General features: G+C 36.1%; 2 protein-coding genes across 2 annotated transcripts; both read right to left on the reverse strand.

Moving 5' to 3' along the window:
• Nucleotides 1–58: 58 nt before the first annotated feature.
• LOC127934442 (cleavage and polyadenylation specificity factor subunit 5) lies at nt 59–3,752 on the reverse strand. Its single transcript, XM_052531822.1, has 7 exons — nt 3,557–3,752; nt 2,375–2,575; nt 2,040–2,103; nt 1,844–1,933; nt 1,601–1,676; nt 1,404–1,518; nt 59–423 (listed from the first exon to the last, which is right to left on the reverse strand). Exons 1-7 carry the CDS (start codon nt 3,673–3,675, stop codon nt 402–404), a joined length of 687 nt encoding a protein of 228 aa, XP_052387782.1. The 5' UTR covers nt 3,676–3,752; the 3' UTR covers nt 59–401.
• A 4,757-nt stretch (nt 3,753–8,509) lies between these two features.
• Nucleotides 8,510–21,819, reverse strand: LOC127934437 (heat shock factor protein 4). The gene is made up of 12 exons (XM_052531814.1): nt 21,609–21,819; nt 19,886–19,994; nt 19,667–19,794; nt 19,404–19,528; nt 18,783–18,858; nt 18,583–18,650; nt 17,936–18,035; nt 17,679–17,803; nt 9,891–10,085; nt 9,658–9,766; nt 9,487–9,552; nt 8,510–8,608 (listed from the first exon to the last, which is right to left on the reverse strand). Exons 1-12 carry the CDS (start codon nt 21,732–21,734, stop codon nt 8,510–8,512), a joined length of 1,326 nt encoding a protein of 441 aa, XP_052387774.1. The 5' UTR covers nt 21,735–21,819.
• Between the last annotated feature and the right edge of the window lie 1,174 nt (nt 21,820–22,993).

Genomic DNA, 22,993 nt, shown 5'->3' on the forward strand with positions numbered 1-22,993 from the left:
TTCAAATTCTTCTTTCATACACAGCAACAATAAATTATACAAACTGAAACCTGCAAAATATCCATGAGAACAATTTATTATAAAAAGCATAGACTAATATACAACATTTTTTTTTTTTTTTTCAAAAGACACTGGGTTCACCATGTAGTCAAACATAAAAATGTAGTTACTCGATGACAAAGTTCAATAACAAAGATTTTCAATGTATCTATAAATGAGAAAAAAAAAATGCACACATTCCTATGCAATCTAAATCAACGTAACGCAGACAGGCCAGAAAATGCAATATTTCATAAACCTCAATGGACCTTGCCAACACCTTAACACAAAATCTTCATCTGATACCCCATCAGACTGCGCTCACAGAGACAGCCCACGGTCAAGACAAAACCTCACGCCTCTCAATTGTAGATAAAGTTAAACCTGTGGAGGCGAATGAACAGATTGAACAAATTAACAACAATAGAAATAAGGATTTTGCAATCATTAAATGTAATTACACAACATTTGGCAGTATTATATTATGTGGAGCCATGTACTACATGCTTCAGCAGAGGTGAGCAAACTACGGCCCAGCGGGCACTTTCATCCGGCCCATGAGGCAGCTAGTCCAAAATTACTTCTGATGCAGTATCAGATAACATACAGTATTCAGCATATTCAGTCAGAATTAAAATGCACTCAAATATCAGGGCCAGACATAAGCAAAATAAATATTTAAGTCCCCTTTGCCTATTAATACATAATATTAAAACCCCAAAACAACAAAAGAAAATAAATCACGGAGCTTGTTACAGCGTTTTCTATCGCAGAATCCCGATGCTGATTACAAAACGTAATTTATTGTAATGCTAGTATGCAGACTAATGCAGTTATGAAAGAGAGCGAGATTGAGCATGTGTGAATTACCAGAGCACTGCATGTTCGTCTCTCAACATTTTTCGGCAGCAGCTTCTCTACCAATAGCGAATCTGTAATTGAACCTTCTTCAAAAACAGTGGTGTAATTGAGAAACGTCATGTAGCTTTTCGGTTGCTAAACTGTTTCCTGATAATGTCACAGGTAAGTGCAAATTTTCTGTGCACGTTTGTTGCACGTGTATCTGTGTGGTGTGTGTGTGTTTGTAGGAGACAAAGGGAGAAAGCATACTTTTCATACGTAATAAAAAGTAATTTTGTGGGGAAATGCTGTTTTCAGGATTTTAAATCACGTTTTTTTAAATCATCTGAAATGTGCTGTGAATTATATTACAAACCAGTAAACGTCAAGTGCAATATATCTCAAAGCTTCATTTGTCATGCATATACTATGCGGCCCTCACATTCATACTAAAACTTGATGTAGCCCTCATGACAAAAAGTTTGCTCACCCCTGTGCTACAGGGTTCACAAGTAATAGCTCACCTGCTCAGTAGCTGTGGGAGACTGGAAATGATTGGGCCATATCCAGGAGCATTATCATAAAGCTCAAACAAGGGGGCGGCCACTAGCTTGTAGTTTTTTGGCACAGCAAACAACGCTTAAAACACACAACACACAAGTAAAGCTGTAAATCACTTTGTACTCGGGGTACATTGAGTAAACAATGTTTTTCATCCTACCTTTCTCTTGCAGCTGTACTAGAAAAAGCTTCTTATGTTCTTTAGGCTTAGTGATGTGTGCTGGAATATAAGGGTACTATGGAAGGAAATGAGACATGTTAAATCTGATTTATCATTGATTTAAACTACAATAATTAGATATTTCATTTGGTTTAGTTAATGTGCTTGAAAGTGAAAAAACAAAACAATACTGTTAGTGATCCAGTGCATGTTTGTCTGAGGGAAATGAAACCAAGTAACTACCTGTGGTGGTTCAAAGTTTGGCCTCCACCAGTTCCCAATACAGTCATCAATGACCCAGTCCTGTTTCACTCCATCCTGACGCCCCAAAATCTTGAAAAACAAATTGAAAAATTCTTCTTCAGGTCATTTTAAATCTTTGCTAGTCTTGTTACATAATATGGCATATGACTTTAAATACAGTCAGAAGCAATAATACCTCAGTCATCAGTCGTTTCAACCCCTCCACCTCATCCTCTGCAGGGTTCAACTCACCCCCGGGACTGTAAAAAAACAAAACAATATAGAACTGTCAGCCACTGACAAACATATTATTAAACACTTTATTAACAGACGCATTATGAACAAACAAAACAATGCAAAGAAAAGAGAACAAGTCATAGTAAAATAATGAACAAAAATGTATTTAAAAAATAATATCTATGTAAGGATTGGTTACTTTCAACAATACAGTACAGCTATCCACTGAAAAGCACCCATCTGAATTAATCACATCCATAAGACACAAACTCCAGTGAAGCACTGGCTGCTTACAGTTTGAAGAAGGTGGTTCCCAGCTGCAGCAGCAGCACGTGAGGAAGTCTGTGCTCATGAACGATCAGAACCCCTTCCACTGTCCGCCGCATCCCGATTTTCTCAAATTCTTCCCGCATCCGCTGAAAGCGTGCGGCTACTGAGCTGTCCTTCTCATAGAGTGGCTCTTTGGTGCCAAATGTGTAATTTGTTAGTGGGTATCTGCAAAAAACAAACATGATGTTCAGGTGTCATTTAAATGAGGATATGATAGACCTTTACTGATCTACTGGGTGATCAGCACACAGGACAAAATCAGCCAGAACTGTTAGTAAGTTGACTATTGCCATTTTGACAGTGAGTGGGGTTAAGAGATAACTGCAAAACACTAGTTTAAATGAGAACTAAGACATTTTCTTTAAATCACATCCAACTTTTGGAGAGAAATAAAAAATGCACTTCAAATACCTGGATGATGCACTTAATTTACTGGAAAACAAAGTGCTATTGCTAGACTATTGCTGCTTAAAATAATGTAAAAGGCACACACTAGTGGATAGTGTGTATAGTGCAAGTGTATAGTGTGTTATTTGGCACATAACTCTTGTATCTGGTTGTGTGTGCATATGCATAAAAATGTAAACCTTGTAAACGGGTCTGCACAAATAATCGAATTCCTAATCGCGATTACAATTAAAGATGCCAATCGTAATCGTTCAAAGAGACAAATAATTGTCCAATTCCACTTATGTTATTTAGCTTGTTTGTCATATAAAAATAAGGCATGCAGTTTTTTCAAACAATAGTATAAATATCATTCAGTGTAGATTGTTATAATCGTACTTAATAATAGACAATTATGATCATAATCGTGCAGCCTTAACGTTACTTGTAAAATAAAACCCGAGCTTAACTATGTTTGATTGGCTTTATCTAGTGATTTTTTTCCCATGAACATTGTATAAAGCATTTATTCAAATTGAAAAATGGTGTGTATGCTTTTAAAATTCAATGTAACGTTACGTGTTCATTTAAACGTGCACACGCAAACAAACAGCAGTGACCAGGAAGGACGTAACGTTACGATTGTTTGGCAGGTTTAAAGGTTGATGCTGCTTCAGCAGAGACCATCGTACATCTCTGGGATTGGTTATGAAATAAATTTAATAGTCCACGCAGTTTGCAGCGGTGAATGTTACTCACAGGTTGATTGTTCTCTCCAGGGTGAGCGGTTTAGCCGGCTGGCTAATGTATTTATTACCGAACTGATTTACTCCACGAGGCCAACCGGTAGATGATCGATTTGGAGGTACAACTGACATCGTATGACAGATAATATAGTGGCGTCTTAATCTTTGCACTAACCAATTTTGTTTTTACAGTTGATTACGATATTCGATGGATTGAATCGCCCAGCCTTGGCGCTCGATGAAAACTGGAATACGGCACTCTGCTGTGAAAGCACATCCGGGACATCCGGCTACGTTCTGTGTTACTACAGTGCGTTTCATTTTACGGCTCGTATGTTCCTGTCATCAGAGATGGGTACAAATACATCAAAATGTATTTAAAATAAAACTACAAAATACTGTGGGAACATTTATTTAAATACAAATACAGTATTTTGTATTTTCAAAATACACAATGTTTACACCAAGAATGATAATTATAAAGATAACTAAATTAGTGTATTCTAAGTATACAATGTAGTTGTGTCATCTGTCACTTTAAATGCTCAAAATCTTTAAAGCAGCAATGATTCCAAATGGCTATCAGTGTTTTTATTATTAATCATTTTTGCTGTCTGCTATTCATTTACAGTCATGTCCAAAAATAAGGGCACCCTTGGTAAATATGATCAACAAGGCTGTGAAAATTAATCAGCATTGTTAATCCTTTTGATCTTTTATTTAAAAAAAAAATCACAAAAATCTAAAATTGCATTGATAATAAGAATTTAAAATGGGAGGAAATATCATTATGAAATAAATGTTTTTCCCTTTAATAAACATTGGCCACAATTAAGGCACCCTTTTATTGAATTATTTTTTAAACCTCCATTTGCCAGTTTAACAGCTCTAAATTTTCTCCTATAATGCCTGATGAGGTTAGAGAACACCTGTCAAGGGATCAGAGAACATTCCTTCATCCATAATCACTTCAGACCCTTTCCCTTGTTGGTGGTGCTGCTCTTCAGTCCACGACACTCATTTTCTATAGGGTGCATGTCAGGGAACTGTAATGGCTATAGCAGAAGCTCGGTTCTGTGCCCAGTGACCCATTTTTGTGTTGTTTTTGAGGTTTGTGTTTGGATTATTGTACAGTTGGATGATCCAAACATGGCATTACTGATTTTTTATGGCATGTATCTAAACAAGATGTCCCAGACCTCCAGCAGAAATATAGGCCCACAACATCAAAAATATTGGCAGTACATTTCATTGTACACATGGGGTACTTTTTATCCCTGTTTTCACCAAACCCATCACCAAGTACCAATTGTGTCTGATAAATGAATATGCTGGAGTTTTGTTTTTGGATGAGCTAGGATAATTTTTCTTGAAACCCTCCTAAACAACATGTGGTGATGTAGGTGCTGTTTGACAATATATTTTAAGGTTTTCTGACCCCGAGACTCAACTATTTTCTGCAATTCTCCAGCTGTGGTCCTTGGAGAGCTTTTAGTTACTCAGAGTCCCCTTTTCACCGCACATTAGGACGATAGACACTCGTCCTCTTCCAGGCAGTTTCGTAACATTTTCTGTTAATTGGAAATTCTTAATTATTGCCCTGATGGTGGAAATGGGAATTTTCACTGCTCTAGCCCTTTTCTTATAGCCACTTCACTAATTTGTGAAGCTCAATTATCTTTTGCTGCACATCAGAAATATATTATTTGTTTTTTCTCATTGTGATGGATGATTGAGGGCATTTGGGCTTTGTTTTCCCCCCTATTTATATTTCTGTGAAACAGGAAGCAATGGCTGGATAATTTCATGTTCATAATCACCCTGGAGTACTCAAAATTGTGATTATGAATGGGAATATACTTCTGAGTTATTTTACTCATAAGAATTTCTAGGAGTGTCCTTAATTGTGGCCAATGTGTATTAGAGAAAAACATTTATTTAATAATGATATTTCCCCCCATTTTAAATTTGTATTATCCAATGTGAATTATGTGAATTTTTTTAATAAAAGATCAAAAGGATTAACAATGCAGATTAATTTTCACAGCCTTCTTTGATCATATTTACCAAGGGTGCCATTATTTTTGGGCATGACTGTAGATACTCACACTAGGGGCTCTAATCCATGTTAGAGTGCGATTGCCCCTTATAATCCAGTTTATTTCACATTTTTGTTCATTTTCACCTTCATGCAACTGCTAACAAATGCAAATCTGAATGGTGTTCCATTTTAACCTTAATCAACAAGAACAACCGACCATGATATCCTCACCTTATCTCACGCTGCCTTCACAAAGACTATCCCAATTGTTTCTTTTTATGAATTTATTTCAAATTATTGTGAATGTGACGTTCCTAGTTGGAAATTGGACATGAATGCTTTTGTCATGTTTTCTACTTGCTACTATAATTTCTATACCCAAGTTTCAAAGTTTTGCAGGCCTAAACTTTAAATATGGTGAAGGGTATGCTACGTATTTTAAATATATGTGTTTGAAATACTGCCCATCCCTGCCTGTCATACATCAGCTTTGAGGCTATTTGAACATTTAATATTATATATTAGTAAAAAAAACAACAACATTTTTTACATATATACGTATATATGTACGTAATTTGATTCACAACATTTACTTTGATTCTTATTTCATTGTATTTTCATTTTTAATTTTTATTGTTTTTATTTCTAATTTTGCTGGCATCCATTGCTATAATTAATGTTCAAGTCTTGTTTTTATTACCTGGTTGGTTTAACAGCTAATTTATTTTTAATTATACTCATATATATGTTATTATTTTACTAAGCCCTATTTCTTTTTTCTTACTACTTTAATTGATTTATTACCATTGCAAGTAATCACAACGGAAAAAAATAAAATCTGTTTGTAATACCTTTATCACTCTTTTAAAATGCTACTCCACAATATGACAGTACAACAGACAGACAGATATTTCAGTACGTATGGAACTGTTTGATGTAATCTCCTCAATCAATTACTATAAGAAGTAAAATGAGATTTGCTGCATGCTTTTAAAATAAGTTTATTGTTTTACAATTTGTGTGTGTGTGTCATTACACATTTGAACATTATATGCAGGAGTCAGGAACAAACTACATACAGAAGTAATATGAAACACTGGTTTCCTTTCTTGCTTGCTTTTTGTGTCTTGCTTTGTTAATCTACATTCATTTATTAGCAGTGCAATTAATTGCATTATAAAATGGTAATAAGGATACAATGAAAGACTTGCAACCTACAGTATGTGAAAAAGCACCCTTCTCAAAATAAACCATTTAGTTATTGCTCTTTAGTAGGGAATAGTGGAAAAAATAAGTGTATAAACGAACACTGAATAAAAACTATTTCTAATACAGTTATCACCCTTAGTGCAATTTATTTTATTCCATCATAGTTCCCATCTAAATCATCATTAGATGTTTGATCCTTGAGAAATCATACATATCAAGGCAGCAAAATTCCTTTTTAGGAAAATCAAATAAATAAATGCAGTATTGTGCTTAAATTTCAACACATTTGTAAGAGATCTGGGGTATTCTGCATTGCTACGGCTGCCCTGTAATAACAATGTGCATTATGGCCTCTGAAATGTTATAGTATGTTGTGGTTTTTGTTGTGATTTGCCTCCATTATATAATTTTTGACAGGAAAAATAAAAACATTCTTACCCAAAGCCTAAGGCACTATCATTCTTAGATCTAATTTGATTGATGGGCATTAAAACAATCAACTGAAAATGTAAATTTAGAATGTTAAGGCGTTAAGAATGTCTCTTTCTGTCTTTCTGTGTGGTCAACACATTTGTATCAAATGAGGGCAAATATTTCACAATGTATCATAAGTGTATCAAAGACAGCTGTAAATTCTGAAAGGCTAGTTGACCAACTAAAGGATAAATTTAAACAAAGATACTTGATGTCTTAATAATATATCAGATACTAGAATATTATTGAAAAAAAGACACTAAATTGTGCAAAAAGCAGTGCATCGTTTCAGATTTCTTTCTGCAAGGTTTCATTTTAACCCCTAGACCTCTCGCATGAAAACATACATAATATGATTAAACCAGCACTTTTTATATGTCTTCAAATACACTCTTAAAAATAAAGGTGCTTCAAAAGGTTGCCATAGTTGGTTGCCATTCAAAGCAATGCCATAGAAGAACCATTTTGGTTCCACAAAGAACCATTCAGTTAAAGGTTCTTTAAAGAGTGATTTTTTTAACCTTTTTTTATCATCTGAAGAACCTTCTTTGCCACAAAGAACCTTTTGTGAAAAAGAAAGTTTCTTCAGATGTTAAAGGTTCTTTATGGAACCATTTTTTACAGTTACATTTTGGAGAAAATGAAATTAAAACTCCACAAAGCAGAAACTCCAACACACAGACTAAAGTGCATTCAAACTGTAATTTATGTCATATTGCATACAGTTTACCTGCATTGTAGTTGTTGGGGAGGGAAATGCTTAATATTGCCTTTTCCTTGGCAATAGAAGTTTCCTTAGGATGTGTTATAACATAAGAACAATATCTTCAAAATGATCTTGATATAGACTGAACTCCTTATATAGTTTTTGAAGAAAGGATTTTTGTAAATATTTCAACCCCAAAGAGTTGAATTGCTTCAAATGTTTGTGTAAAGATGCACCTTCCACCAATGGCCAACTGAGCGAATCTTCACAAACGGTTGGTCAGCATGTTGACTTTATACTGTATATAACCTCCACATAGTCAGATAAATTCCGATGTTGAGACAATTTACATTCCAAGTGGCATGCTTTCAAATGGATCACTCTGAGAGAAACAATAAAGCAAGACAACTGTAAGTGTATGGTAGATTTTAATAGTATACAAATATTTAAACAAGAGATTTGGACCTCATTTTAATGATTTGATCAATACCTGCTCACTCTCAGGAGGGATCTGTGCTGGCTGTTATATCAGAGCTTCACTGCTCCTCATAGCCAGCAGTGGGGTACGTCTCCCCGTCCTGACCCTGAAAAATACACTGGGACACAGCAGCAGGGATGAGGGCATTAGCCAGCTCCTGCACAATGCATATAGAAATAGTTTAGAAAACAGTTCATATAATCATGCAAGCATTCATTTGAAAAATGTTCTAGTCTGTTTTTGATCAATCATGCATTTTTGCAAACACGTAACTTTATGGCCTTTTAGCAGTTGAAGCATTAAAATACAAGCTACTTATGGAGGGACAATATTATGGTAATTAATTATTAAAGGGATACTCCTCCACAAAATTAGTATTTTATTATTAACCACTTAACCCCATGTCGTTCCAAACCCGTAAAAGCTTTGTTTGTCGTCGGAACACAATTTAAGATATTTTGGATGAAAACCGGGAGGCTTGTGACTGTCCCACTGACTGCCAAGTAAATTATACTGTCAAGGTCCAGAAAAGTATGCAAAGCTTCGTCGGAATAGTCCATCTGCCATCAGTGGTTCAACCGTAATGTTATGAAGCTATGACAATACTTTTTGTACATGAATAAAACAAAAATAACGACTTTATAACAGCCAGGTTGCACTGATGCGCTGTTTTCATTCAAATCATAGCGTCAAAACAAAGCGTAAATAGAAAAAGTATCCTTGTGGCATTTTGTGTATGTGTTTGCATACTTTTCTGGTCCTTGACAGAGTAATTTACTTGGCAGTCAGTGGGACAGTCACAAGCCTCTCGGTTCTCATCCAAAATATCTTAAATTGTGTTCCAAAGATGCCTTAAAGCTTTTTTCGGGTTTGGAAACGACATGAGGGTAAGTGATTAATAACAAAATGTTAATTTTGTGGTGGAGTATCCATTTAGGTTAAGTGCGCCACCCTGAATCATACATACACACACACACACACACAATGAAACTTTAACTGTCACAGCTGATTATTTATGAATGACAGTAAACTCACTGATTTCAGGTTTGGGTCCATTTCTGAAAAGTTCCACTCGTTCAAAGACAGACTAAATGTGAAGGGCTGTAGGAAAGTGTAGAGTATTTTAAGGTCATTAAGATGGTAAGGCTATCTTTCCATTCACTTTTATGTTGGATGTACTCTCTCCCTGTATCGATTCAGACTTACATCGATTGCTGCAGCACTGGTTTCCATGCTCTGCTGGTGACTCCTCAGAAGCAGCTGTAAATCCTCCAGGCTCATGTCAACATTCTCCACACCGTCAGGAATCTCTGGTCTTAAACATATTCAATACAAATTAAAACAGATTTTTACATTTATTAAGTGCTGCTATCTGAAAAATAACAGTCTTAACCTAAGTCGTAGATTTTTGTTACTTTGATACAGATGATATATTATACCTCTCCAGCATTGGTCTTTTGGCCCTTCTCTCTCCCAAATTAGTTCCTTTGCCCTCTAGGACGGACTGTACCATGGCAACAGGGAGGACGGGGGGTTCAGCACACACCTCACAGGAGCCAAGTGGTACACTCTCTCCTCGTCCCTGCACCCCAGGACTCACCGGCTCTTCCTTAATCAGCATCAGACACTTTTCTCTAAACAAATAGATCATGCCTTACAGTTTTTCTCAATCGCTTTGATGCATTTCCTGAAACATCCTTAATATTTGCAAAGAAGTATGTGCATTTCTCAAAACAATTCTTAAAAACAGCACCGCACAATGGATTACCTGCAAAAGCCTGTAACTAACTCAAAATCTTTAGTTTATCTCTTTAAAAGTAACTATCTATGTCAATGAAGAATGAACATATCAGTGCTATCAGAATGAAAAGTCCATTGATCACAAACAAGATGTAAACTGGATTGGAACGTTTACTAATAAACTCTTTTCAGTCAAGCAAAATGTCACCGGGCCCACTCATCGTTTTAATCATACACTAGATTTAATTATATCGCATGGAATCGATCTTACTGCTATAGATACTGTACCTCAAAGTGATGATATTACAGACCATTTCCTTGTATCGTGCATGCTGCGTATAACTGATATTATCTATATGTCGCAGCGATACCGTCTGGGCAGAACTATTGTTCCAGCCACCAAAGAAAGATTCGCAAATAACCTGCCTGATCTATCTCAACTGCTATTTGTACCCCAAAATACACATGAATTAGACGAAATTACTGAAAACATGGGCACTATTTTCTCTAATACATTAGAAGTTGTTGCCCCCATCAAATTGAAAAATGTACTGTACCATGGTATAACAGTAATACTCACTCTCTCAAGAAAGTAACTCGTAGTCTTGAACGCAAATGGAGAAAAACTAACTTAGAAGTTTTTAGAATTGCATGGAAAAACAGTATGTCCAGCTATAGACAGGCTCTAAAAACTGCTAGGGCAGAGCATATACACAAACTCATTGAAAATAACCAAAACAATCCAAGGTTTTTATTTAGCACAGTGGCTAAGTTAACAAATTACCAGACGCCACCTGATTCAAATATTCCACCAACATTAAATAGTAATGACTTTATGAATTTCTTCACTGATAAAATAGATAACATTAGAAATACAATAGCGAATGTAGATTCTACAGCATCTAACACTTCAGTTTCATCCACCGCACCCAAAGATAAACTGCAGTGCTTTACAACCATAGGACAGGAAGAGCTAAATAAACTTATCACTGTATCTAAACCAACAACATGTTTATTAGATCCTGTACCCATTAAATTACTGAAAGAGCTGTTACCTGTAGCCGAAGAACCGCTTCTCAATATCATTAACTCGTCGTTATCTTTAGGTCACATCCCAAAACCATTTAAGCTGGCGGTTATCAAGCCACTTATTAATAAACAAAAACTAGATCCTAGTGTACTGGCAAATTATAGGCCTATTTCAAATCTTCCATTTATGTCTAAAATTTTAGAAAAAGTTGTGTCTGCTCAATTGAGCACCTTCCTGCATAAAAATGATCTGTATGAAGAATTTCAGTCAGGTTTTAGGCCCCACCATAGCACAGAAACTGCACTTGTTAAAATTACAAATGACCTGCTTCTTGCGTCAGATCAAGGCTGCATCTCATTTCTAGTCTTACTTGATCTTAGTGCTGCGTTCGACACCATAGATCATGACATACTCATAGATCGATTACAAAACTATACAGCTATAGTATAGTATAGGGCAGGCTCTAAGATGGTTTAGATCCTACCTGTCTGATCGCTACCATTTTGTTTACTTAAATGGGGAGTCATCTCATTTATCATCAGTAAAATATGGAGTGCCACAAGCATCCGTCCTAGGTCCCCTTCTATTTTCAATATACATGTTGCCCCTTGGTAATATTATTAGAAAATACGGAATTAGTTATGCTGATGATACTCAGCTATATATCTCAACGAGACCAGATGAAACTTCCCAATTATCTAAGCTAACAGAGTGTGTTAAAAATGTAAAAGATTGGTTGACAAATAATTTTCTCCAATTAAATTCGGATAAGACAGAGATACTAATTATTGGACCAAAAAACACTACACAGAATCTTGTAGATTACAATCTGCAACTAGACGGATGTACTGTTACTTCCTCTACAGTCAGAAATCTGGGTGTTATATTAGACAGCAATTTGTCTTTTGAAAATCATATTTCCAATGTTACAAAAACTGCATTCTTCCATCTTAGAAACATTGCCAAGCTATGAAACATGTTATCTGTTTCTGATGTAGAAAAGCTAGTTCCTCCATTCATGACCTCTAGACTGGACTATTGTTATGCACTTCTAGGTGGTTGTCCTGCTTCGTCAATAAACAAGCTACAGGTAGTCCAAAATGCAGCAGCTAGAGTCCTTACGAGGTCTAGACAATATGATCATATTACCCCAATTTTACAGTCTCTGCACTGTCTACCTATTAAGTTCCGTATCAGTTACAAATTATCATTACTTACCTATAAGGCCCTAAATAGTTTAGCTCCTGCGTACCTAACTAGCCTTCTACCACGTTACAACCCATCACGCACCCTAAGGTCACAAAACGCTGGACTTTTGGTAGTTCCTAGGATAGCAAAGTCCACTAAAGGAGGTAGAGCTTTCTCACATTTGGCTCCCAAACTCTGGAATAGCCTTCCTGATAATGTTCGGGGTTCAGACACACTCTCTCTGTTTAAATCTAGATTAAAAACACATCTCTTTCGCCAAGCATTCGAATAATGTATCTTTTATTTGTGAGTGTAGCTGCATCTGATCAAATGTGCATTTTTATTCATTAGCTTGGGTTAAACTAATTTTACTTTGTTGGATCAGCAGCTATGCTAATGATGTCTCTATTTTGTTTCTATGTTTCGCCACGGGATTCACATCCTGTGGTAACTAGGATTTACACAAGCTCCAGTCTTGATCCAGAACACCTGAGAAGAGATGATGCTGACCCTCAGAGGACCTCAGATGATGCTAACCCTGAATCAACAAACAGAACTAACAATTATTGCTAAATGTGTGACTGCATCATATAATAACTATTAATTAATAATATTGATAGTTCATCGTCTAGCTGACTAAGTCTTTTATTATTATTATTATTTTTTCTAAAATCCTGTCAAATGTGCACAAACTACTAGCTACTACTAAATATTGTAGAAACATAATTTTCTGTAAAGTTGCTTTGTAACGATTTGTTTTGTAAAAAGCACTATACAAATAAACTTGAATTGAATTGAATTGAATTGAAAGTGCTTTACAACTTTAGGACAGGAAGAGCTAAATAAACTTTTCACTGTATCTTAACTAACAACATGTTTATTAGATCCTGTACCCACTAAATTACTGAAACCGCTGTTACCTGTAGCCGAAGAACCGCTTATCAATATTATTAACTCGTCGTTATCTTTAGGTCACGTCCCAAAACCATTCAAGCTGGCAGTTATAAAGCCTTTTATTAAGAAACCACAGCTAGATCCTAGTGAACTGGCAAATTATAGGCCCATTTCAAACCTTCCATTTATGTCTAAAATTTTAGAAAAAGTTGTGTCTGCTCAATTGAGCTCCTTCCTGCAAAGAAAAGAAAAAAAAAAAAGAAATCTGTATGAAGAATTTCAGTCAGGTTTCAGGCCCTACCTTAGCACAGAAACTGCACTTGTTAAAATGACAAATTAGTTGCTTCTTGCGTCAGTCAGATCAAGGCTGCATCTCATTGCTAGTTTTCTTGATCTTAGTTCTGCGTTCGACACCATAGATCATGACATACTCATAGATCGATTACAAAACTATATAGGTATTCAAGCAGGCTCTAAGATGGTTTAGATCCTACCTGTCCGATCGCTACCATTTTGTTTATTCATCGCCAGTAAAATATGGAGTGCCACAAGGATCCGTCCTAGGTCCCCTTCTATTTTCATTATACATGTTGCTCCTTGGTAATATTATTAGAAAACACGGGATTAGTTTCCACTGTTATGCTGATGGTACTCAACTATATATCTCAACGAGACCAGACGAAACTTCTAAATTATCTAAGCTAACAGAGTGTGTTAAAAATGTAAAAGACTGGATGACCAATAATTTTCTCCTATTAAATTCAGATAAGATAGTGATATTACTTATTGGACCAAAAAACAGTACACAGAATCTAGAAGACTACAGTTTGCAACTTGACGGATGTACTGTTACTTCCTTTACAGTCAAGAATTTGGGTGTTACACATTTCCATCTTGGAAACATTGCCAAGCTACAGAATATGTTACCTGTTTCTGATGCAGAAAGGCTAGTTCATGAATTCATGACCTCTAGACTGGACTATTGTAATGCACTGTTAGGTGGTTGTTCAGCATCTTCAATAAACAAGCTACAGGTAGTCCAAAATGCAGTGGCTAGAGTCGTTACCAGGTCAAGAAAATATGATCATATTACCCCAATTTTACAGTCTCTGCACTGGCTACCTTATCTATAAGGCCCTTAATGGTTTAGCTCCAGCGTACCTAACTAGCCTTCTACCACGCTACAACCCATCACGCTCCCTAAGGTCACAAAACGCTGGACTTTTGGTAGTACCTAGAATAGCTAAGTCCACTAAAGCAGGTAGAGCTTTTTTTCACATTTGGCTCCCAAACTCTGGAATAGCGTTCCTGATAATGTTCGGGGTTCAGACACACACTCTCTGTTTAAATCTAGATTAAAAACACATCTCTTTCACCAAGCATTTGAATAATGCATCTCATAATTTGTGACTGCAGTTGTATCTGATCAAATGTGCATTCATATTTTTTAGCTTGGGTTAAACTAATTAATTTTACGCCAATGATGTCTCTATTTGTTTCTCTGTTTTTCCACGGGATTTACATCCCATGGTAACTAGGATTTACACAAACTCCAGTCTGGATCCAGAACACCTGAGAAGAGATGATGCCAACCCCTAAGAGGACCTCACGTGATGCTAACCCTGAAACAGCATACAGAACTTTCAAATATAGCTTCTTACTATGCAATACTATGCTACTTACTATGCAATCACATTTTAATAGCTGTTAATAGTGTTCATTGTCTGGTTGACTATGTCTTGTATTAATTTGCACATAAACTGATCACCACTTATAAGCTACTACTAAATATTGTAGAAACTTAATTTTCTGTAAAGTTGCTTTGCAATGATTTGTATCGTAAAAAGAGCTATACAAATAAACTTGAATTGAATTGAATTGAATTGAACAGTTTGGATGAGAGTTACTGTATTGAAATGCAGAAGGACACACTTTTTATGTATGCCATGTAACCATTTCATAAGTTCAAATTTACATATTACTGTATGTGGGATATTGATTGAAAAGGACAGGATAGGATTCACAGTTAAACTTTACTAGTGGTCTGAGACAAAAACAAAAAACTTTACAACAGCATCATTGTGATATAGAAAAGAAATATGGGCACAAAGGCGAAAATACACAATTAGAAAAGCAAACACAGGAAACATCCCTCAGGCAGAATTTAGCTTTTGCATGCAGCACTGCATGAGGAATTTCAGTGTAGTCGGTCTTCACCTCCTGATGTGCATTTTGCCAACCAACAGATTCTCGTATACATCACAAAGAATAACTTCCCTTAAAATGTAATGTGGAATTGGAGTGAAGTGAAGTGAAAGTGACATTCAGCCAAGTATGGTGACCCATACTCACTCACACACACACACACACACACACACACACACACACACACACACACACAGTTGGGGGTTCGATGCCTTGCTCAAGGGCACCTAAGTCATGGTATTGAAGGTGGAGAGAGAACTGTCCATGCACTCCCCCCACCCACAATTCCTGCCGGCCCGAGGCTTGAACTCACAACCTTTCAATTGCGAGTCCGAGTCGCTAACCGGCAGGCCACGATTTCCCCAAAAGTGAACCATCTCACAGCTTCATATATGCGGATGAGGCTGGGTTCAACATGACCACAAGCAGAAGGCTTTGTTGAAATGTCATCGGCCACAGAGCTACTGTTGATTTGCCAGGCCAACGGGGAGGAAATATCCATTGTAATTTTTCACAGTTTTTCTGTTACCTTGGTGCATTTCTCATATCAGAGATGAAGTTCTCACAACTACTTGTACAACCTCTACATCATCTAGTCATTTATACACATCAGAAAACCAGTTTCTCATTCTTTTGATCAAGTTGTGATTGCTTTTGTATATTCATGCAATTGATTATGCACATGTATCTGTGGTTTCCGACATTATCATTCGCCAATGTCATGTGACTCAAAATGTATTATATAGTTTTCTGTGCAATAGTCTTATCCCTCAAAACATCTAGTCTTTAGTTCATCGTATAAGTCATTAAATGCAAAATGGTTAATCTAGCTGTCATAAACTGCCAAGCACATTTTTTATTTTTATTTTTACACATTATTATTAGACTTTTTGTAAATTTGGCATGAATTGTCCAAGTGAATCTTTACTAATGAAGAGTATGTAGATCAACCACTGATAAACCATTTCTCTGAAATATCTCAAAGTTTCATCTCATGAATCTTCAGTTAGAAAGTGTATAATTTATAGACAGAGGACAACACAACACAGGAGTCTCTTTCAATCAATATCCCACATACAGTAATGTGTAAATGTGAACTTTTGAAATGGATATATGGCATACATAAGCATATGGCATACTGTTCAATACAGTAACTGTCATCCAAAATGTTGCCATAGTTTACATCAGAGCATCCCTCCAGAAAACATTGTTATATACACAACATTACTAAGCAATTTAACTGTCTTATCCGTAAACTATGACACAAGGACTTGTCATTCTGATGGCACTGACATGTTCATTGACACAGTTATTTATTTTTGAGAGATTTTGAGCAAGAGATTGGCTTTTGCAGGTAATCCATTGTGTTTTGCTATTTGTACGAGTTGTTTTGAGAAATGCGCTTACTGTTTTGCAAATGTCAAGGATGATTCGTGAAATGTACCAAAGTGACTCTGAACAACTCTCATTTTGTCCTGTCTATATATATGCTTTCCAATTATAGGATCGTGAGATGCACTCTTGAGCTATTTCAGAGAACATCTAAAATTTACAAAAAGTCTAATAGAAATTTGTAGAAAGCATGCTTGACAGTTTTTGACAACTAGATCAACCTAGTATTAGATGAACTAATGCCTAGATGTTTTGCTGGGTAAGTATTTTGCACAGAGAGCTAAATAATACATTTTGAGCAACATGACATTAGCAATTGATAATGTAGGAAACTGCAGACAAATGTACATAATCAGTTGCATGAATGTACCAAAGCAATTGCAACTTGTTCAAAAGGATGAGAAACTGCTTTTATAATGTGCACAATTGAATATAATGAGGTGGTTGAACAAGTAGTTTTGAGAATTTCATTTCTGCTCTGAGAAAAACTTTAATAAAGGAAAACATAGCTAAACTAGAGCTCTGTGACTTTTTCTCAAATTTCCTGTTTTGTGACCACATTTTCCATATGATGGAAATTATTGAGCCCTACTAGGCATAGTGACTAATAAGGGATAGTTCACCATGAACTGAAAATTCTTCTCACCTCCCTTTAGAAGAACACTTTTGTCCAAACATTGAAAGTCCAAAACAACATGAACATAATAATGTATGCACAGCAACAGTTAAGTGTTTTGGGGTGAACTATCCCTTTAACTCTGAAGGTCGGTCCACTCACCTAGTATCCTCTGCCTGCATTTGTAAAGCCATGGTGCTGGACTGTGAGATTTCAGTGACATCAGAGATTACTGGCCCTCTTGTCATCACATTGCTAGTGGAGCAGGATGCACTTTCTGTGGATGGCTGGGTTGAACACGAAAGAGTCATATTTTATTGATTGAGAAAACCATCAAAACACCAGTTGTAAGAAGCATGATACAGTGAGTAAAATCTCCTGTGTCAGATCTTCAATCTTTAATATGAAAGCTTTCTCACCGACTGGATATAGAACGATTCTTGCAAGGACTCAGTGGAGTGGCTATGGCTGAATTTTGAGGCAGAAGGGGTGGAGCAGCCGTCATCCAGCATGAGAGGACTGGGGAGAAGGAAAAATGCAGAATATAATTGATAGAAGCCATATCAATAAGTGATATCAAATACGAAGAACTTAAAACTGTTGTTGTGAATGACAACCCTATTGCCCTCTAGTGGTAAGAATGTGAAAGAATGTTAGAGCAGTGTTGTTATTACTACAGTAAGTCAGTTAAAAGTTGCAGTGGAATACCAAGCACTGGCTCTTGTGGTCCCTCTTAGCCAGTTTGTTCTCATGCGTCACACTAGCTGACGGTGCACCTTTTTTAACAGAGGGTAGAGCATTTGTGGGGCATATGTGAGGGCAAGAGCTCAGGAGGTCTGACTCAGCAGTCAGGTCCATTCATCCCAGCAATAGCAGTGAATTGTATCAGCTGACTGTTTCCAGCTGAGTTGGCCATTCCCTCTACTGTGTTTGTGTTGGAGCATCAGGCTGTTGATTGCTATTTTCTCTTTGTGCTTTTTGTTTGTTTGTGTGTGTAATCAATACCTGATCAAGTGCTTCAGATTAGTGTGTGCTGTATGTGTTACAAATGAATGGGCACACTCACAGCTTTCTCTTCATTCCCACAGTGCTGGGAGCGTTGGCCTGCATCTGGCTAAACAGGAATTGAATCAGCTACAAATAGAACGGATAAACACAAAGTGAGTCAGTGTTACTTACACACCAAATCTGCACGACAACATCTTCCCCAATAAGAGCCAGATCAACCCACTGTCTCTCATTGTGGTCGTGAGCCGTATTTCTAACCTTATTCGTGACTTTCTGCTGCTGTGTGTGATTCTGCCTCAATGACACCACCTCTCTCCAGAGAACGTCATTCTGCCTAGATAGATAGATAGATAGATAGACAGATAGATGGATGATTGGATAGACTGATGATGACTGGATGAATATATAGAATAGTAGACTCATATAGAATAGAATAAATTACAGACTACAGAACATGTACTGTAGGCAATAAACTAAGGATAATTTGTAAGTAATTTGAGGTAGCTGTTGATTTCACACAAATTTTTCTTTTGATGTTGTCTACCTCCTGGAAATATTTGAGAACTACTTATTTAGATGATTTTTTTTTAGTCCCTAGAAATGAACATCTACCTTTGGGCATGTGATTGCTGGCCCCTCTCTGTCAAGGGAACTACTGAATGTGCTATTGAGGCGGCTTAAACAGAACACCAAACCACTGAGATTCACAATGCAGAGGAGCCAATGAATGAGAAGTAGGTGAAAAGTTAGAGGGATAATAGAGGTGAAAGGGCAAGTTGTTGTTTGGGCTTTTTTCCGGCAAGGATAGGCAGTAAATGATGTCATGGGATTAATTGTGTATGTATGCATGGATGTATAGATGTGTGATAAACTTCTTACTGTTTCATATCCTGCATCTGCATCTCCATGTTCTCTTGTTGGCTACGAAGCACCTGCACCTCATACAACAGCTTACTCAAGTCCTCCTGCCGAACTTTGGTCTCTTCGCTCTTCACTATTGACACCTGCGAACACACAAACAGATAAACAGTCGTCAGTAATGTGAGATCATAACCCTCCAGCCTGTGTGTGTGTGTGTTATGGCCTCTGGCTGAGAGAGAATAAAGCAAGAGTGAGAATCACTTAAAGATGAGTCGTCTCACCTTGCGCTTAATGTGCTCGAGCAGATGCTCGTGGCCCTGGAGGAAATAGAGGTGCTGGAACTCGGTGTCATCTCGCTCGGGCTTCACCAGCCCACTCTGCTCAATATTCACCACCTTCCTGAAGCCGTCTGAGAGAGAAGTGAGAGGTTAACGCAAACACTATTTCAATCGGAAGTGCCTGATAGCTTTGGATGTTTGTCAGCACAGAATGATACTTACACATGTTGAGCTGGCGTACAAAGCTTGCCATGTTATTGTGTTTGAAGTATTTGGGCAGGACCTCTTTGGCAAATCTGCCTTGGTCAAAAACATGGAAGCTGGTGCCCGTCTAGAACGAGAGAAAACAAGCCAAAAAAGGAAAACATGTTTCTGCTTTGAAAGCACAAATGTGACTGAATGTTTTTGGGAAAGAGAAGCTTTTAATGTTCTTCCTCGAGCTATTCCTGAAAGACATTTTTAAATGCAAAACTAAGACACATGATTGCAGTGAATCAGAGAGAAGCATCTGCTAAGAGCGGCCTGCCTGCTTTTCACCCCCATTGAGTTTTCAGTATCTTCCTGCTATTATTTATTTTATCGCTTTTTGTTTTGCACACACAACCAGAATGTTAAATGAAAAACTGTAGAGTAAATTACTTTTGCTACACAGGATCTTTAGCAAATGAATTCATTTGATCAAATTCTCTTGATTCATTGCCAAATTTATGTTAAATTGAATGGTGGAGAATTTATTTTAAATGGTTTTTCTTTTTTTTTCAGTCAATATATCTCTGTTCATTGGCCTTTGATTGCACATTTCAAATTAATTTTCAATTGTGATATTTTCATACGGATGCATTTTAATTAGCCTGTGTAAACAGATGAATACAGAGGATATGATGTGCCCCTTATTAATCATTTTCAATAATAATCAATGCAGAGCCATAGAGACCAAACCAAACAGATCCAGTGCCACTTTAGAGTCCATCTTTAGATTAAAAACACTTTTAAATCTGCATATTTCCATTATTCACAAAGAATAGTAATGATTAGGTAAAAATGTGCAAGAAGTTTCCCTTTGATAATATTAACTGCATTTGCTGACATGAACTGACAATGAAAAATACCTCTAAAGCACTTATTAATCTTAGTTAATTTCAACATTTATTAATACATTATTAAAATCGAAAATTGTATATATTACTATTATTTAATGGATTTGAGCTAACATGAAATAACAATGGTTAGTTAACAATGAAAACTTTTATTAAGTAACAATATTATATTGTAACAAATTTATTGTTGCTAATAGGACCTTATTATAATTTCTTACCATGATTAAACATTGTAAAATATTAGCTTGGTTAACACTATATAAGTTTTACTAGAAATATTTTATATCCCACATTACAATATCAAAGAAACCCAGCGCTCTCATAGAGCTTCATTAGGGTTTCCAGAAAAATTTAGGGAAAATCTAATAGTAAAAATTATATATGCAACATTCACATTTCTGAAAAAAATTTTTCTGATGTTTAGGAAATAGAAAAAATATTTATTATAAAACAAATATACTCTCAACAAAGTCAATATCTTTTTAGCATTTTTGAATATTGTTTTAGCTGTATAAATGTTTAAATAATATCCAGTCATTTAATTTAGTAAGCAACATGTTTATACTTATGTTTTTCCTGCACACACAGTATAAAAGGGTCTTTATATATGCAAATACATAGCTACCATTTCATTGCAATGGGATTATCATATTTGGATGTTTTTGCCAAAATGTTTGAACATCTCTGACTTACATAACTTTTGTTGTTGCTCTGCCTAATAAAAGTCTTATATCTCTAAACAGAGGTCCACAACAGTTAGACTCTTTCTATATAAAATCTACACAATTTGTCACATAATTTATCATCATCTATAATCCAATCAAAGGATGCCGTCAGGGTGAACTCACAGCACTCCAGCAAATCAGATGATTGGTCTCTGGGTCTTCCACAAGAGTCCAGAGTTTAGTAAGGAAAGCAGGTACATTGCTGGCGTATCCCCCATCCACACCTATAGAGCCCGGGTTCTCCTGCATGACTACACTTGGACTTGAACAGCTGAGTCTTTAATCCAGTTGTATTTTAGTCCATTTCCAAATCGATATTCTCTTGGGATGCACGTTGTTGATGCTGTTCCTCTCTCCTTCTCCTTCCTTCTCTTTGTGGCCTAGTCATAGGGCCATATCACTCCCTGCCATTCTCACAGGTCAGAGTCAGCATAAAGCACTGCCCTGCAGCATCACCACTATACCCCCTCATTCAACAAAGCAGCCCACAGGAGAACAATACAGACCCACACAAAACCTAGAATAATGCCACACTGTCACGCCAAACAGCACAATGGCCAAACATAACCTGCACAGGAGAGTATGCTTGGCAGATGTGCAGGGTTTTGTGTGGATTTTGAATTCTCATTCATAATAAGGTTGTTGTTTAGAGAGAGAGAGAGAGAGAGAGAGAGAGAGAAACTTGTCTTCAAGAGGTCTATCTATCTATCCATCCATCCATCCATCTATCTATCTATATCTATGTCTTAATATTTCTGTGTAAGCCATGATACATTTTCCCCCCAGGATTCTTTGAAGGATATATCATGGAATATCATTTTTTAAATTTTTTTTTTTTTTTTTTGCATGTTATTTGATTTATTTATTCATTCATACTTTTGATCAAGTTAATATGGTCGTCTGTCTGATTCATGTAACTTTATTGGCCGGGTAAAATAGAAGCCTACATTGTAAAAGTATTAGAAACATTATACACATGCATACCTTTTACACACACATAAAAAAAAAAAAAAAAAAAAAAAAAAAAAAAAATATATATATATATATATATATATATATATATATATATATATATATATATATATATATATATATATATATATATATATATATATATAAATATATATAATCAAATAAATAGATAATACAAATACAAATACAAATAAAAATACAAATAAATAAATAAAAGCGCTACCCCTATGTAACCAGCAGGGGGACCCACAATCCAGATCTGAAGTTTTTTTTATTTTTTATTCTACCTCTTGTTACTCGTGTGACAGCAATCACTTGAACAGATAGCAATTTATTTATTTATTTAAATGTTTTATTAAAACATAGACATTATAAATGCTTCTGTAGGCATCCAGATCAAAGCCTGATTGAATTAAACGTGAGTAGTAGCTTACTCATGCAAACTTAAAATCACCGGTCAGCATCTGTCTATGCTAAAGAGGTCAACTGACGTTCAACATTTTCAAAATGTAGCCTTACGTCACTGCAAGTCATTT

The sequence above is a fragment of the Carassius gibelio genome, chromosome A18 (assembly GCF_023724105.1).
Source record: "Carassius gibelio isolate Cgi1373 ecotype wild population from Czech Republic chromosome A18, carGib1.2-hapl.c, whole genome shotgun sequence".
Classification (NCBI taxonomy): Eukaryota; Metazoa; Chordata; class Actinopteri; order Cypriniformes; family Cyprinidae; genus Carassius; species Carassius gibelio.